The 16,891-nt window shown below is 42.8% G+C and overlaps 1 protein-coding gene across 3 annotated transcripts in view; it reads left to right on the forward strand.

Annotated features, from left to right (window-relative positions):
- COBL (cordon-bleu WH2 repeat protein) overlaps window positions 1-16,891 on the forward strand; it is a 370,310-nt gene that overhangs the window by 194,758 nt on the left and 158,661 nt on the right. For all 3 annotated transcript variants that reach the window (XM_064290208.1, XM_023544235.2, XM_023544236.2), the window contains one exon: window positions 761-943. In XM_064290208.1, coding sequence (XP_064146278.1) covers window positions 761-943 — 183 coding nt within the window. The remainder of the gene's footprint in view (window positions 1-760; window positions 944-16,891) is intronic.

Consider the following 16,891-nt stretch of genomic DNA (forward strand, 5'->3'; position numbering starts at 1 on the left):
GTGATCTGCTTCTGAAAAATCACCCATTGAAAACCAGAATTGGCTTGATGACAACTAGATTTTTTAGGGGGGAGAAAGATTGAAAAAAATATATGTGCTTCTTAGCCTGCTCCCCAATATAGAAATTACACCTTGGAAGCAATTGCTTCATGTGTTGAGTTGCATTTATTTTCCGATTGTTAAGTATCTATCACTAACTACCATATTAGATGATCATATAGAGCCGTCACAGTATGTTGTTTATACTACAGAGTCATTGGTTCCTAACTTCTGAAAATGGGAAGAAACTTACAAAAGCCCCTTCCTGAAAGCAAGTGAAGGACTTCTTAAGATAGCAGAAACTGTTGGTCTTCTTCTGCCCCTGTGAGAAAGGTCCTCCTTGCTCTTTCTAACATCTTTAAGAGCTGACTCCGACAACAGGATCAAGTCGAAAGGAAGCTAATTTGTAACTGCCGGTTGGTCCAGAATATTATAAATGATTCTAGCTGCTCAGTGTCCTTAGTGGCTTAAAAAGTCTGCAGATTAAGGAAATAAACCTTCTAACAGCAACCTGTTGTGCAGTGTCGTCTACTGTAATTTTCCCTGGAAAGTGACAGTGTGGGTTTTGCTCAGGTTATTCAAGCCTGCCAATGGACAAGAGGTGATATTAAATGTGGAGTGGATGATTTGGCACTTTGTTTTCGTGTTTCAGCATGAATCCAAAGAGAAGTAGCAATCTCGCATTAATAAGAGTTTATGTTTTTCTCTTCCCTTGCAACAGGGCTGTCTGACAACGCCAAACTCCCCGTCTGTGAATTCACGTTCCATTACGCTGGGTCCATCCCTCTCACTCAGCAACATCTCAGGGGTGTCCGTGAAGTCGGAGATGAAGAAGCGCCGAGCTCCTCCTCCTCCCTCCTTGCCAAGTACAGGGACACCTGTGCAAGACAGGGCATCGGAAAAGGTAGGGAAGGGGCAGCTCTTGTAATCAGTACGTCCTTTAAATCAACGAGCTGGTGCTCCAGAAGTACCCTTCCTGCACCATAGTCCTTCGAGCGTGTGGCGTTAGCAACTGTAGTATTTAAGGTGAACGTTTAAGCTTTATTTAGAAATAAAGGTGAAATGCCACTCTGTTTCAGTCCTGGGAGGAAACTGTTTTTGTGCTTTTGGTGCAAAAGGCTGATGCTTGTTGATTAACATTTGTGTAATTTTCAGCATTGAAATTAGGGGCCTAGTCATGATTGCTTAATGAGAAGATCACCTGGATAAAGGCACTTTATGAAACCTGGAGCTTGTACAGGGATGAGCTATAACATAAAATAGAGGCCTCAAATCGCTCAGATCTGCAAACACCTGAGACTAGTTTTGCATATTAAGTTACTCTCTGTAGATTTGTTTTGTGAGGCCTTGTATTTAAAAGCCTCCTGGTTTATGCCGATCTTCAGAACAACGATCTGTCTTTGAAAGTGATTAAACTTCTGTGAGTTGATGAGAACAACCTCTGTGCTCCACAGTAAGTTACCTCTCTGCTGTTCTTTATTTGGCTTCTTTCCTTCATCTACCTGGCTGGTGCCTGTAAACATTATTTGAAATGTCAAACCCTCACTTTTCAGGGAGGGTAGGACACTCTTTGGTAATAACGCCATTTTTCAGGGCTTAGAATGTGACACTTAAAAAAATGTAAAAAAAAAAGTCCTCATTTTTCTAAACCCACCTGTATTTGGGCGGGGTGTGGCAGGGACAGCATTCACAAGCAGATTTGATCTGCTTTTGCCTCTTTTAGAGGCTGAGCTTCCCAAGGCAAAGCAGGATATTCCCCCAAAGACTGCTCCTGCTTCATACATATCCTAAGATACTGGATCAACCCTGTAGCGTAAAGATAAAGATGCGTTATTCTTCATTAAGCTTAGATGTCTTTGATTGACTTGAGTCCCAGCTTCCTGCTGAGATATCACAAAATGAACGTTAACATTTACATAAAGCACATTTAAAGTCCATTTATTCCCTAGCATGAGTTTAATTTCCTGAATCCCTCCTTCTGCCTTGTGTGCCTTGAGCTGTCTCCGCTTCATAGTGCTTGATAGCATCAGGTTTGAACACTTTTCTGCTTATTCATAAAGTGGCTTTTCCCTGAAGTGAACTAGAAACCCAGTCTGTATCTCCCAAATTTGAGGCTTGGCCACAGGTTGTGGTTAGATGTTAAATAATTAGTGGATTTCTTTGGTAACCTGATGGACATCTCAATTCATTTCCTGATCAGCATCATTGTCAGTATACCACTCTGTCTCTCCATTTGTCTTTATAAATCAGTTGCCTTTCCCTGTCCCTCCACGGGTATTCTTGAACCTCAGGTCTCCGAGACTACAGACATTTCCCTCCATATCCCAAAAAATCTGTCCGAAAGCTATAATACCACCCATTTTACAAGGAAGTATTTTTATTTTGTGTCTCTTAAACATTTTCTGATGACACTTATTTTGATGTCTCCAAGATGTTTTAACTGTTTTTAGGCACAAATGGTGCATTGTTTTGACATACGTACTGTCATGGATTGAATTGTGTCCCCCATAAATATGTGTCAAGTTGATTAGGCCATGATTCCCAGTATTGCATGGTTGTCCTCCATTTTGTGATGGTAATTTTATATTACAGAGGTTTAGGGTGGGATTGTAACATCTTTACCAAGGTCATATCCCTGATCCAATGCAAAGGAGTTTCCCTAGACTATAGCCTGCACCACCTTTCATCTTATGAGAGATAAAAGTAAAGAGAAACAAGCGGGGGCCGGGGGGGGATCTCATACCACCAAGAAAGCAGCACTGGGAGCAGAGTGCATCCATTAGACCCAGGGTTCCTGCATGGAGAAGTTCCTAGTCCAGGGGAAGATTGATGAGCAGGACCTTCCTCCAGAGCCGACAGAGGGAGAAAGTCTTCCCCTGGAGCTGGGGCCTTGAATTTGGACTTCTTGCCTACTAGACTGTGAGAAAATAAATTTCTCTTTGTTAAGGCCATTCGCTTGTGGTATTTCTGTTACAGCAGTACTAGATGACTAAGACACATGCAAATGATTAAATAGTGCAAATTCAACATGAAGATCTTTCCTCTGATTGTCTACAGTTATCTCTTTAATCCTCTTGGGTTTTAATGCTAACTAACAGATTCTGAACTTTTTTATGACGTGCAGACTATGTGTACAGCATTAGCCCTGTCCCACTACCATCCTGCTGGGAACGTCTTTTGCTTTTAGTTGGGAGAAATATTTCTTTAGTGGTGAAAAGTAGGAATCCCAGTATCAATATTATTTAAGCTTTTTTTCTTTAATAAGAATTGAATTTTCCTAATGCTATAGAATGTAGATGCTAAACTGCATTAGCATTTTTCACATTTTTTCCATTCAGAGACGAATCTGTTGTGTTTTTCTGGTTTTAATGTACTTATCCACAGTGGATAAAGTCTGCTCAAGTGGGAAAATGTACAGTGAGCAGAGAATTGGGAATTCTGAATGAAAAATAAATAATACTTTATACCCTGTAGAATGAGCAGAGTTCCCTCTGAGGCCGTAAAATCTTTTTACTGAAATCTGTTTTATTTGGCACAGAATGAGTAGAGAGGATTGGCTCACTGAAACCATCTCCTTTTTTAAGCACTTGAGTGGCATATGGATTAGATTTAAGCATTTGCTATGAACAGGATTTTTTTCCTTTTTCTTTAAATTAAAGGTATTTTGTTATTTACTAATTTCTGGGAAAGGAACCCAAAAGTGAATTGTCGTCGTTGTTGGGGAAGAACGTCAATTCCTTCTTCATGAACTTCCTTCCATATAAAGATAAGACGTTTGTTTGGAAAACCTTATTTATATGCAACTGTTACTAACACCAGTATCCTGAAAAAGTAAAAATAGGCTTAATTTCAAGGACATGACCAGTTTATAAGAAAAGGAGAATGCATAGGCTTTCGTATTTTAAAAGACCAAGTAATTATCAACTACTGAAAAAATTAAGTATTTACTTATTCAGGTCTTGGAGGTGGAATGATTTTAGCCATCTTCCAGTTCATCTGAAACTTAAAAAAAATTGAAGTCTTTGTAGTTGGTATTTGTTACCTGATTATGTACGCCTAAGTTGGGGTGGGGTAAGTATATATGCAGGTGGGGTGCAGTGGTGAAGAGCGCCCCCTTTGGTTAGCAGGTGTGGCATGGGCACAGGAGGAGAACAAGGCCCCACCTGGTCCCCTCTCATGGGAGGATGATGACAAGGTCATTACACTCATCTTTCTCACCTCTGTCTCCTTCACATACCACACACACCCTGTCTGCAAAGCTGCACGTTTTACCTTTGATACATGCCCAACTTCAGGCCTTCCTAGCCACCTTCACCTGAGTGTCCTGGCCCAGCCCTGCCTCTCACCTGGACAGATACTAATTAGCAGCCTCCTAGTTGGCCCCTGCCTCTGCTCATGATGCTCCCTGCTGCAGGACGTTCTCCACACAGCTGCCAGAGTGACCCTTATCACTGTGATTTCTAAAACTGTTTTTCAAAGAGATTTTTCCAGAGGTGATGTTGTTATTATTAGCTGCCATGGAGGTAACCCAAGCTCATGGTGACCCCATGCACAGTCTGCTCCTGCACCATCCTCGTGATCGGTTGCATGTTGGGTCGTTTGATATGCAGGATTTTCATGGGCTGATTTTAGGAAGTAGATTGCCAGGCCTTTCTCCCTAGCCCATCGTAGTTTAGAAGCTCCGCTGAGACTTGTTCATAGCATCATAGCTACACACAGGCCCCCAGTAACAGATGGCTGGTGGCTGCGCATAGAGCCAATTAAATACGTGAATGGTGTCCATGTGAAATCCTGTTAGCAGAGAAATTGGCAAGATGCTTAAGGGGACGTGTAATTTTTCAGGAGGTAAGAGAACTACTCTCCTGTGGACCGTCATCTCTGTTCCCCAGTACCTTGAATGTATTTTTAACAGGAATGATATAATATACAGGTAGTCCCCGACTTACCTCGAGGTTCCATTTCAACAACTCCGTCATAAGTCCGTTCTGACATAAGTCGAGTATGGCATTTTTTTTTTTTTTTTTTTTAGTTTTCATTATTATTGTCTTTTATTATCAGTGTCTCTGTAAATGTGATCTTTATTTGTCTTTGAGGGTTGGCATGAGAATGATAACATCAGCAAATTACACACTGCAGCATTTTACGTGGTGCATGTTACCAACAATAAGATATACAAAAAAAAGAAACAGTCACAAGTGCAGTTTGTTGTACCTCAAATACATCGTAAGTCAGTGACTACCTGTATTATATACTGTCAAGGCACCGTATGCTAAGACGTCGGTGACTACCTATATTATATACTGTCACGGCACCGCATGCTAAGACAGTATTTCTCAAACTTGAGCAAGCATCAGAATCAACCAGAGGGCTTGTTAAAATACAGATTACTAGCCCCACACCCAGAGAGTTTCTGACGCAACAGCAAGCCTGCGATGGGCCCCAAGAATTTGCCTTTCTCACCAGTTCCCAAGTGATGCTGTTGCTGCTGCTATAGGGAACCCCACTTTGAGAACCACTGGTCCGTAGACTGCTACCTCCCCAGGCCACCCACTCAGACATTTGACTAATCAAATGTGAGGGTCTACTAGTGTAAATATTTTTAACAGATCTGGAGAGATTCTCCACCAGTAAATTACCTGAAAATGAATGGATCTGTGCTATGGAATAATAATTATGTACAGTTTACCACAGAGTTAACTGAGGCCTAATGTTATATGTTAAAATTAAAATATATATAGTGGGGCTCAGACCTTAGCTTTCACCCCTCCTCTCTGAGGCCCGGGAATGCTTGACTGAGGGACTAGGAAGTTGAATGTGCCAGATAGGAGGGAGTTTTCTTCCTCTTTCGTCCTTCAGGTTGCTTACTGTCTTCTTCCCCCTGATTTGTGCTGACATGGTCTCTTCTTTTGTCCGAGACCCTGGCTACCTGCTGAGGAGTCTTGGTAGTGGCCCCTGCCTTTGGGTCAGAGGTCCCTTTACATACCAAGTCTTTAACAACCTGATTCTAAGGAGCATTCGTTTTCCTCCAGTTTGCTCATGACCCAGGTCCTCATTTTTCCCACGAGTGCTACTTCTGGATCAGCAGGGGGGCCAGTGGATACAGATGCCTGGGTGGGCATCCATGAGCTCTGCCCACTCCCTGGTCCTCAGTTTCCTCATCTGTGAAATGGGATTCGGGATTGACCAGTACATGTGATAGTGGTCAGAACACAGACTCTGGAGCTGCTGTCCTGGATTCAGAGCCCAGCTCTGCCCTCCTGAGTAACAAGATCACAAGCAAATTGCTTGCCCTTTCCATGTTTCCTTCCCTATGTGTGTATTCTGTGCATGGAGTGGAGGTGAGTCCGGGTGTCGGACTGGCCGGTGTGCTGAGGTAGGGAGGGCTGAGCAGTGGGGTGAAGCCACTGTGGCCCCCTGACAGGGTCTTGCATTAACCAGTGGCAGATTATGTTTAAAAATCTAAATTCCCTGTTGCCGCAAACTCCTAATATACAATAAAAAATCACCAAGCCCTTGGAACAGGCTCATCTTATTACACAACACCAGCAGCCCATCTTCTCTCCTGTCCATACCTTCCCTGCTTAGCCACAAACATGAACAAGAATTATAGAAGAAGAGAGGTCCACATCTCTTTACGTTCTGGGATCCTCTGTTTAAATAGAATGAGAATAGACTACTGTCAAGGAAGCCTTAATTAGGCAACTCAGTTTACCTATTAAAGATGGAAACAACAATCCAAATCAACCTATTGACATCTTTCTTTGTATACCTTTATGCATCTTACGAAGCAGTTTACCTTACTTTTATTGCTAATTAACTAAGAAATAAGTAACTTGTGGAAGTTTACCAGGTAATACGGTCTATGTAATTTTAGTTATCATACTCCACAAATATAAAATAAATGAACATTCATTTATTCACTCAGTATGCATTTCTTATATGGCCACCTTGGTGCCAAATATCAACTACAGATTCTTTTTATTGTAACCAAAAAGTAATTCACAAATATTTTAAAATTATTGAGGTTTCTTTTTGTCTTACATAATTTGAATTATTATGTTCAACAGCATAAAATCCCAACATGACAAGTGTATTTGTTTATTACCACAAGTTTATTGCTTTGCGACTGAAATAACTAGCGAGGTTGGCTATCAAAATGAGAAATGATGGTGGATCATGTTATGATCAGTTAGTAGTATCACACAAAATGGATTTTTCTCTGAAAAATTTGCTTATGTGTTCCACAAATATCTGTTGAACAGCTGCTAGGCACAGGCTCTATAACTTGAAAACAGGAGTTGATATTTGTTACTTTGATATCTCTGTGCGTTGTGTACATAAAAATGCAGTATTTCATACTGTGTAAATAATTTGGAGCAACTGCAGCAGTATATCGATGGGGAACTGCCAAAAATTCAGGCCGGATTCAGAAGAGGACATGGAACTGGAGATATCATTGCTGATGTCAGATGGATCCTGGCTGAACGCAGAGAATACCAGAAAGATGTTGACCTGTGTTTTATTAACTATGCAAAGGCATTCAACTGTATGGGTCATAACAAATTTTGTTTAACATTGCGAAGAATGGGAATTCCAGAACACTTAACTGTGCTCATGAGGAAGCTGTACAGTTGTGTGGACAGAACAAGGAGATACTGCGTGGTTTCAAGTCAGGAAAGCTGTGCGTCAGGGTTGTATCCTTTCATCATACCTATTCAGTCTGTATGCTGAGCAAATAATCCAAGAAGCTGGACTATATGAAGAAGAACGGGGCATCAGGATTAGAAGAAGACTCATTAACAACCTGCGTTATGCAGATGACACACAACCTTGGTTGCTGAAAGTGAAGAGGACTTGAAGCACTTACTGATGAAGATCAAAGACCATAGCCTTCAGTATGGATTACACCTCAAGATAAAGAAAACAAAAATCCTCAGAACTGGACCAGTAAGCAACATCATGATAAACAGGGAAAAGATTGAAGTTGTCAGGATTTCATTTCATTTGGATCCACAATCAACACCCATGGAAGCAGCAGTCAAGAAATCAAAAGATCCATCGCATTGGACAAATCGGCTGCAAAAGTCCTCTTAAAAGTGTTGAAAAACAAAGATGTCACCTTGAAGACAGGTGTGCCTGACCCAAGCCATGGTATTTTCAATCACATCATATGCATGCAAAAGCTGGACAGTGAATAAGGAAGACCAAAGAAGAATTGAATTGTGGTGTTGACGAAGAATATTGAATATACCATGGACTGCCAAAGGATGAACAAATTTGTCTTGGAAGAAGTACAACTGGAATGCTCCTTAGAAGCAAGGATGGTGAGACTGTGTCTTACATACTTGGGACATTTTGTCAGGAAAGATCAGTCCCTGGAGAAGGACATCATGCTTGGTAAAATAGAGGGTCAGTGAAAAAGAGGAAGACCCTCAATGAGATGGATTGATACAGTGACTGCAATAATGGACTCAAACATAACAACAATTGTGAGCATGGAGCAGGACAGGGCAGTGTTTCGTTCTGTGGTACATAGGGTCCCTATGAGTCAGAACCGACTTGACAGCATCTAACAACAACAAATAATAATTTGTATAATCCGCATATGTTAGAAATGTACAGGAAAGAATTATTATTTACTGTTTCATTTCCTGGGTCATTAAAATAGTTAGGCAACTACCATATTACCAGAAGTAATGAAATCATGCTAACTGGATGCCCTACGATACGTTTAATCAAGAACAGAGGTATCGATTTGGCTCTTAGTCAAACTTAAAGTCCATTTCAGACGTGAGTTATCGCTAGCCATCCTGCTCTGCCCCAGTGGCACTGCGTTGAGAAGGGAAGCCTTGCAGCCTGAATTGGTACTTCCCCAGGGAGCAGGGCATTTACCACAGTGGTAATGCCACTTGACTTGTGGGACTCCAGATTCCAGTTTCCTCTCTACTTTTAGGGCTGATTTTTAAGAGTAGTTTACTAAAATGGTCATAAGCGTTTCCTCATTTCTCCCCGCAGGGATGTTGAGGTAAATACGGATTCTCATCCTTACAAAGTCATTCCTGCAGTACTTGCCCTGCAATCAAGTTGGCTCCATTTCTTATAACATGCCTTGTGGTGGTGGCTGTTTTCTTTGGGTAACGTGAATGATGCCCAGAGATCTTTCTGGAAATCATTTTCCGTAATAACCGCATGCCTTTGACTCGCTCGGGGCACCTAGATAGATGTATCTCTCACAGCCCCGACTCACCTGGCCAGTTGGCATCCTGGGTGCCTTGTAGAGAAGAAGTCTGAGCCAGATGGGGTGCTGTGATGAAGAGCACCCACCCCCTTTGGTTAGCATGTGTGGAATGGGCACAGGAGGGGGACAAAGCCCCACCTGGAGTCCTCTCATGTATGAGAGGGTGAGGACAAGGTCATTACACTCATCCTTCTCACCCCTCTCTCTTCACATGCCACACGCACCCTGTCTGCAAATCTGCATGTTTTACCTTTGATATGTGCCCAACTTCAGCCCTTCCTCACCACCTTCACCTGAGTGCCCTGGCTCAGCCCTGCCTCTCACCTGGACAGATCCTAATTAGCAGTCTCCTAGTTGGCCTATAAGTCAGAATTGACTCGATGGCACTGGGTTTGGTTTTTTTTGGAGTTGGCCCCTGCTTCTGCTCATGCCACTCCCTGCTGCAGGACGTTCTCTACACAGATGCTAGGGTGACCCTTGTCAAAACATAGGTTATGTCACTGTTTAATGCCCCCTATGGCTTCACATGGAAACGCTGGTGGTGTAGAGGTTAAGTGCTATGGCTGCTAACCAAAAGGTTGGCAGTTTGAATCCACCAGGTGCTCCTTGAAAACTCTATGTGGCAATTCTACTCTTTTCCTGTAGGGTTGCCATGAGTTGGAATGGACTCAGTGGTAACAGGTTTGGTTTTGGTTTATGGCTTCACATCACCCATGAATATAATCCAACTTCTTGTCTGAGCCAACAAGGCCCTATGTGATCTGGCACTGGTCTACACCTCTGACCTAAGTTCTCCCCCCCTCCCCGTGAGGTCTGGTGCCCAATCCAACAGAGCTCCACAGTCCTGTCCGCATCATGCTCCTCACTGCACCTACCAAACCCATTGCGTCGAGTCAATTCTGACTCATAGTGACGCTATAAGACAGAGTAGAACTGCCCCATAGGGCTTCCAGGGAGTGGCTGGTCACTGCACCTAGACCTGCTCAAATTCTCTCCATCAGCAAAGCCTTATGGTCATTTTTTGGGCCTTTCTCCCATTTCATTTTTCTTCTTGCCCCTCCCATTGAAATCAGGGGACCTTGTGTCTATTTCCTGGTGTAACCCCAGCATCTAACACCATGCCATTATAGCACTGTATGTAAATATACAGTGAATATTTATGTTGATTTACGTTGTACGTACATGATTAATTTATTAAGTACATATGTACTGATCATCTTTAAGTGAAAAGCACTGATTTCAGAATTTTTGTGCAAATACCCAATCCCGACTCATAGCACCCCTATAGGACGGAGTAGAACTGCTCCATAGGGATTCCAAGGAATGGCTGGTGGATTCAAACTGCTGACCTTTTGGTTAGCAGTGAAGTTCTTAACCACTGCGCCACCAAGGCTCCTATAGGCAAATAGCTAATGAAATTGCTGCGGTCGTAGAGCCAACTTAATTTTTAAAGAATAAATGGTGGCAACATTAGCCAATTTTTTTTTAATACTTGCTCGTCACTAACAGAAAAGAGACATTGAGCTGTAAATGAGCCATAATAAGTGTAGGCTTCGCCAGATGCCAGAGCTAGAAATGACCTTATCAGTCTCGATACGAGGCAGGGTGGGAACAGTCTGTATCAAGACAGGTGGGAGGGAGAAGCCACACAACTGTGTAGTGTTTGTATGCCGTGGAACCCAGAGCTGCTCCCTGGTAACAGGTTCCTGGGGGTGGCCAGCCCTCTGAAGACAGAAAGTGGACATCACTACTTTACCTTTCCTTAGTGAAGGAAGAGCACTGACAGGAAATGTCTTGTTTATCTTGTCCTCCTCATCTCATAGACTGTTTGCCTGAGGCTCCATGAGCAGGGCAGAAGTGCAGAGGATGTGGGCAGACGGCTGGACCCTGCCTCTAAATACACTGACATGGAATAGCCAAGCTTCCATTTTTTACATCTGTAAAATGGGTGTAACTACTTCACACAGTAAAACAGAGTGATACTTAACAAAGCACTAACCAGTTGCTGTCAAGTCCACTCCAACTCATGGTTGGCCCGTGTGTGTCAGAGTAGAACTGTGCTCCATAGAATTTTCAATGGCTGATTTTTTTTTGGTGGAAGTAGGTCACTAGGCTTTCTTCCAAGATGCCTCTGGGTGGACTCAAACCTCCAGTTTTTACGTTAGAAGCCAAGTGCGTCAACCATTTGCACCACCCAGGGATTCGTAAGGAAGCACTAGTAAAGTGTAAAGCTCTTACGTTTCTTACTGTTCACTAGGTAGCATAATGGGGGATAATCAGAGTGGAGTGTGCCTTCTTCTTGCTTTTGAAGGCCAAAAATTGGATCTGGTTTCATCTTGGATTTCTTCATACTCATCATTAGAGCGTACACTAAGGAGTGGTGGAAGATGGCCATGAACTTGCCGTAAAATATGTTTTGCTTTCCTCCCAGTTCTTTCAGCTACACTTGTTTGCCACTATATGCTTACCACCCAGGATAGTTCCTGATGCTTGGTGGTCTCTCCATAGATGTTTGATGGCAAGAACCACGTGTCACCTGACTCTTGAAGGCCTCCCACTCAAAAACAATTCACCAACTGATCACTGCCCATCTTCCCTGGGTGAACATAAGTTATGAAGGTGGCCCTAATCTATGGCCCTGGGTCAGAGGCGTTTGGACAGTGGAACCCTGACCCTCGAGCCAACCCCTATGGTGCTGTATGAGCTGCATTTCCAGCCCAGACTCCCTCCAGAGTCCAGCCCCTGTCTCCCCAACTCATGAGAGGGTCATCGTGAATGTTCCTCTCAGTGCCTCAACACAAACTCATCACTGCCTTCCCTGTTCAACCTCACTCTCTCCTCTCTTTTCTCCTCCTCTTCCTCTCCCTTTTCCTTCTTCTTTCTCTTCTTTCTTCTCCCTCTTCCTCTCCTTCCCTTTTTTCTCTCTCCCTCTCCCTTTCTTTGTGTTTGATACTTTTCTGAAACCGAGGTTTTTCTCTCTTGCTATCTGGATATGGCCTCGAACATAGCAATGATTGTAAGGATGGCACAGGACTGGGCAGTCTTTTGTTCTGTTGAATATAGGTTGCTATGAGCCAGAGCCGACTCAATGGCACCTAACAACATCTGGATATCCCATTAAACTGTCTTCATTTTCTGATCGCTGTTAACCATGTTTCTTCAAAATACCATAGATACAGATGGTCCTCTTTTTTACCATTTATGAAATGCACCCTGGGAAGTTTGGAATGATTATGTCCCTTTTTCAGTTGAGGGCATGGAGTCTCAGGCCAGGCTGAGCTGCCCAGTGGAGACCTCGCTGCCAGGGCCTGGTGAACCTGATTCAGGCCCAGCTGTGCTTTCTCCAGCCCCTGTGCTAACCCCCAGCACACTGCCCTTCTTACCCAGGGGATCAGGCCCCTTTCCTTCTGTACTTGCAAAAGAAGAACAGATAACAGAGGTGGGTTTCAGAGCATGAGACACATCCCCTCTATGGCTTTGTAAGGGAGGAGTAAACATTTAGAAAGGAAGAGGGCATCAGGGTCAAGGTGAGCTTCCTATATACACAGCGACTGTCCTAACATTTGAATAGACTTCAAATTAGTAAACATTTGACTCCTTTGCAGCATAAATTAGCTGCCAGGATTTTCTTTCAGATGTGGCAAGAGTCTTTCCACTTCCTTCACCATTAACTTGAATAACACAACTTTGATATTTTGGAAAATCACGAAGCACTGTGTTTCCCTGTCACTTTACAGTGTCTGTCCCTGCGTGAAGGTGAGGACAGTACATAGTGTAGCATCCTGTGTTGTCAGAGATTGTTAACTCCACAGCTTGTCTTTGCCCCAGGACTTGAGTGGATTCAGACTACTCCTTTTCCGCTCACAGGTCTCGCTATGGGAAACTCTTTCTCCTGATCGTCACACTCACCCTGATACTCTTCCCTTAGACAGGAAGGGAGGTTCACCCTCAGAGGATTTGCCCTGACAGACCTTTTGTGTGTTTGCTTTTGTGTTTTGGGGGCCTATTGTAAATGTGTTTCTTTCTTTGGAAAATTCAGAAGTCTTAGTTGAAGAAAAGCGATGGCAGTACTCTCTCCCCAGCAATGCCTCCTTCCCCTACCCCCTGCTTCTTTTTCCCAAAGCCCGATGCAGCAAGTCAGATCCTGCCAAAGAAATGTACTTTCCGCAGCTGCGTCTGTGGTCTTCTAGATCTGTTCCATTTCTTTAACCTCCCTCAAGAGCAAAACAGAACTGTTTTGCTTTTTTTAATTGCATTATTTAGTTATAATTTTATGTATTTATATAAAAATTTATGTTTTTAATTTTAGTATGGTTAACCATATACATGTAAAACAAAAAGTTTGCCATTTTAATCTCTTTTAAGTTAAAATTCAACGACACTAATTACATTCCCCATGCTGTGCCACCACCACCACTATCCATTTCGAAAAGTTTTCATCACCCCAAACAGAAACTCAGTACCCCTTGAACAATAACTCTCCGTGTCCCGCTCTCCCCAGCCCCTGGTAACCACTAATAAACTTCTGTCTCTATGTATTTGCCTACTCTAGACATTTCATATGAGTTCACACAATATTTGTTCTTTCATGTCTGACTTATTTCACTCAACCTAATAGTGTCATCCATGTTGTAGCATCTGTCAGAGCTTCATTTCTCTTTCAGACTGAATAATATCCTGTTGTAGGATATAACACATTTTGTTTATCTGTTGATGGACCCTTGGGTTGTTTTCACCTTTTGGCTGTTGTGAATAGTGCTGCAGTGGACATTGGTATACAGGCGTCTGTTTGAGTCCCTGCTTTCAAGTCTACCTGTGAAACTGCTAGGTCAAGTGGTACTTCTGTGTGTAATTTTTTAGGAACTGCCATATTGTTTTCCACAGTGTCCCTCACCCCCCAGCAATGCACAAGGGTTCCAATTTCTCCACATCCTTGTCGACACTTGTTAATTTTTATTTTTCTGAAAATAGCTTCCTTGTGGGTGTGAGGTGGAAAACAGAGTTATTTTTTAAGGCAGAAGTCATTCTCTGCCTTTTGGTGGTAGGTGGCCAACCTAACAGGGTTAGGGAATTGAGCCCAATTGCTCTTGCCCCTTTCCGTTGACACGATGAGCCTTTTCAAGAAATTGTGACAGTGAATGTATTGCATATTTGTGATTTTCTAGTTCTTTGTCTCCGTAAAGTTTACTCATGTGTTTAGTTCTTCCCATGTTTTGAAGCAGGTCGTTAATATACTGGCGTATAGAGGGACAAACTTCAGATAGGTCCGTAGTGTCCATTATCTACCCCCATGACCTTGACCACATGAGTTGCATCGCCTGTTCATTTGGCTGAATTCTAGATCTGGGACAATGAAGTGTCCCCTGTTATGTCCCCAGCCTCATTTACAAACAGACAGACATGGGCTCAGTGATGAAACAGTTAAGGAGACTGATATGAGATGAAATAACTTTATCTTCTATCATGATAAATGAATCATTGTCTATCTGGAGAGAGGTCTCTGGTGATATATGCAGGGAAAGTGAACCTTGTTTTCAGTCAGTGACATGGGTGATGTGCTCATCAAACTGGAGGCTAGGGTGGACGGGTGGCAAAGGAATGGGGTGAACAGTAGGAACCAAAGTGACTGGATATACTGCCATGATGGGCAGGTCCTCCCTCTAATAATGTGGCATTTGCTAGGGCAGGTTGTCCACGCTGAGTCAGGGTCTTTAGTGGCCTCCAGTCAGTCATTCCTGTGAGCCACATACTGTGGATTCTGAACAAGAGTAGCTTCATCTCCATCTCCAACCACACTTCTTATTTCACCCCAAACCAAACCTGACTCCTTTAGGTTTCAGGTACAGAAACAGGAGTACCTGACCAAATAACCACATCATAGGAAAAGACTTGAGCATTTTGTTGGTGCCAACAGTCAGCTGAGACTGTGAAGAGGTCACAGTGGCCTTAGCCTATCCTCACAGAAGTGTGATGGTCAGTACAGGAGGGAGGGAAGGGGAACTTCTGAATTCTGCTTGGTGCCAGTTAAGGCCGTACCTTGAGAAAGTGTGTGTCTGAATACCATATTTCAGACAAAAACATATTTTATGGGAAGAAAAACCTAAAAGGTTCCAGGGAAAAAAAAAATAGCAAAAATCAAAGAATCTAGAATTTACTATGACTTTATTTTATTTTTTTTTTAAATAGCAAAAATTAGAATATCTTAGAGAAGAAAAGTAAAGATTCACTGAGACATGGTAGATAGAGATAGATTGTTGTTGTTGTTGTTAGGTGCCATTGAGTCGGTTCCGACTCTTAGCGACCCTGTGTACAACAGAATGAAAGACTGAGCAGTCCTGTACAATCCTTGTAATCATTGTTATGCTTGAGCCCATTGTTGTAGTCACTGTATCAGCTCATCTCACTAAGGGTCTTCCTCTTTTTCACTGACCCTCTACTTTACCAAGCATGACGTCCTTCTCCAGAGGTTGGTCCCTCCTGATAACATGTCCAAAATATGTGAAATGAAGTCTCGCCATCCTTGCTTCTAAGGAACACTCTGGCTGTACTTCTTCCAAGACAGATTTGTTTGTTCTTCTGTCAGTCCACAGTATATTCAGTATTCACATTCCGCACTATTCATAAGGTTTTCATTAGCCAATTTTTTTCAGAGGTAGACTGCCAGGTCCTTCTTACCAGTTTGCCTGAGTCTGGAAGCTCAGCTGAAACCTGCCCACCATGGGGGACCCTGCTAGTATTTGAATACCAGTGGCATAGCTTCCAGGATCACAGCAACACCCAAGCTACCACGGTATGGCAAACTGGCAGATGCATGAGGTAAGGTAGATAGCTACCATCAAGTCAACTCCAAGTCATGGTGACCTTATGTACTATCACTGGCATGTTTCAGTCCATCCTTGAAGCTACTGTGCCAGTCCATCTTACCGAGGGTCTTCCTCATCTTCACTGGCCTCTACTTCACCACATATGATGTCCTTCTCTAGCAATTGAATCCTCCTGATGACATGTCCAAAGCAAGTGAATCAAACAATGTTCTGTTGTGATCCATAAGGTTCTATTGGCTAATTTTTGGAGGTAGATTACCAGGCCTTTCTTCCTAGTCTTCATGGTCTTGAAGCTCTGCTGAAACCTGTCCACCATGAGTGACCCTGCTGGTATTTGAAATACTGGTGGCATAGTTCCAAGCATCGTAGCAAGCTGCCACAGCACAACAAACTGACCAGTAGGTGGTAGCAAGGTGTGATACTTTTATGAAAATGACTAAATATTAATGAGAGGCTTTAGCCCTACCAGATAGTAAAATGTATTCTAAAGCTACAGAAATTAAATAGTATGCTACTGGAGCAGAAATTGAGAGTCTAAATTTTTACCAAGCATATGACTTCATCCCATTTAAGTGAAAGAGAAACTGGGTTTATGCAGAGCAGTTAACTTGGCCACAAGGAATTCAAGGATGAATAAGATTCAATCCTTCCTTAAAAGCCCTTAGTATTTAGTCGAAGCAGATAATTAATGAGCCCAAAATACCAGAAAATGACCATCTCATGGGAAGATTGTGGCTTGTGGGCCCAGGACAGGGGCAGAAGCCAATCCCAAGGAAATTTCCTGCTTGGA

The sequence above is a fragment of the Loxodonta africana genome, chromosome 8, assembly GCF_030014295.1.
Source record: "Loxodonta africana isolate mLoxAfr1 chromosome 8, mLoxAfr1.hap2, whole genome shotgun sequence".
NCBI lineage: Eukaryota > Metazoa > Chordata > Mammalia > Proboscidea > Elephantidae > Loxodonta > Loxodonta africana.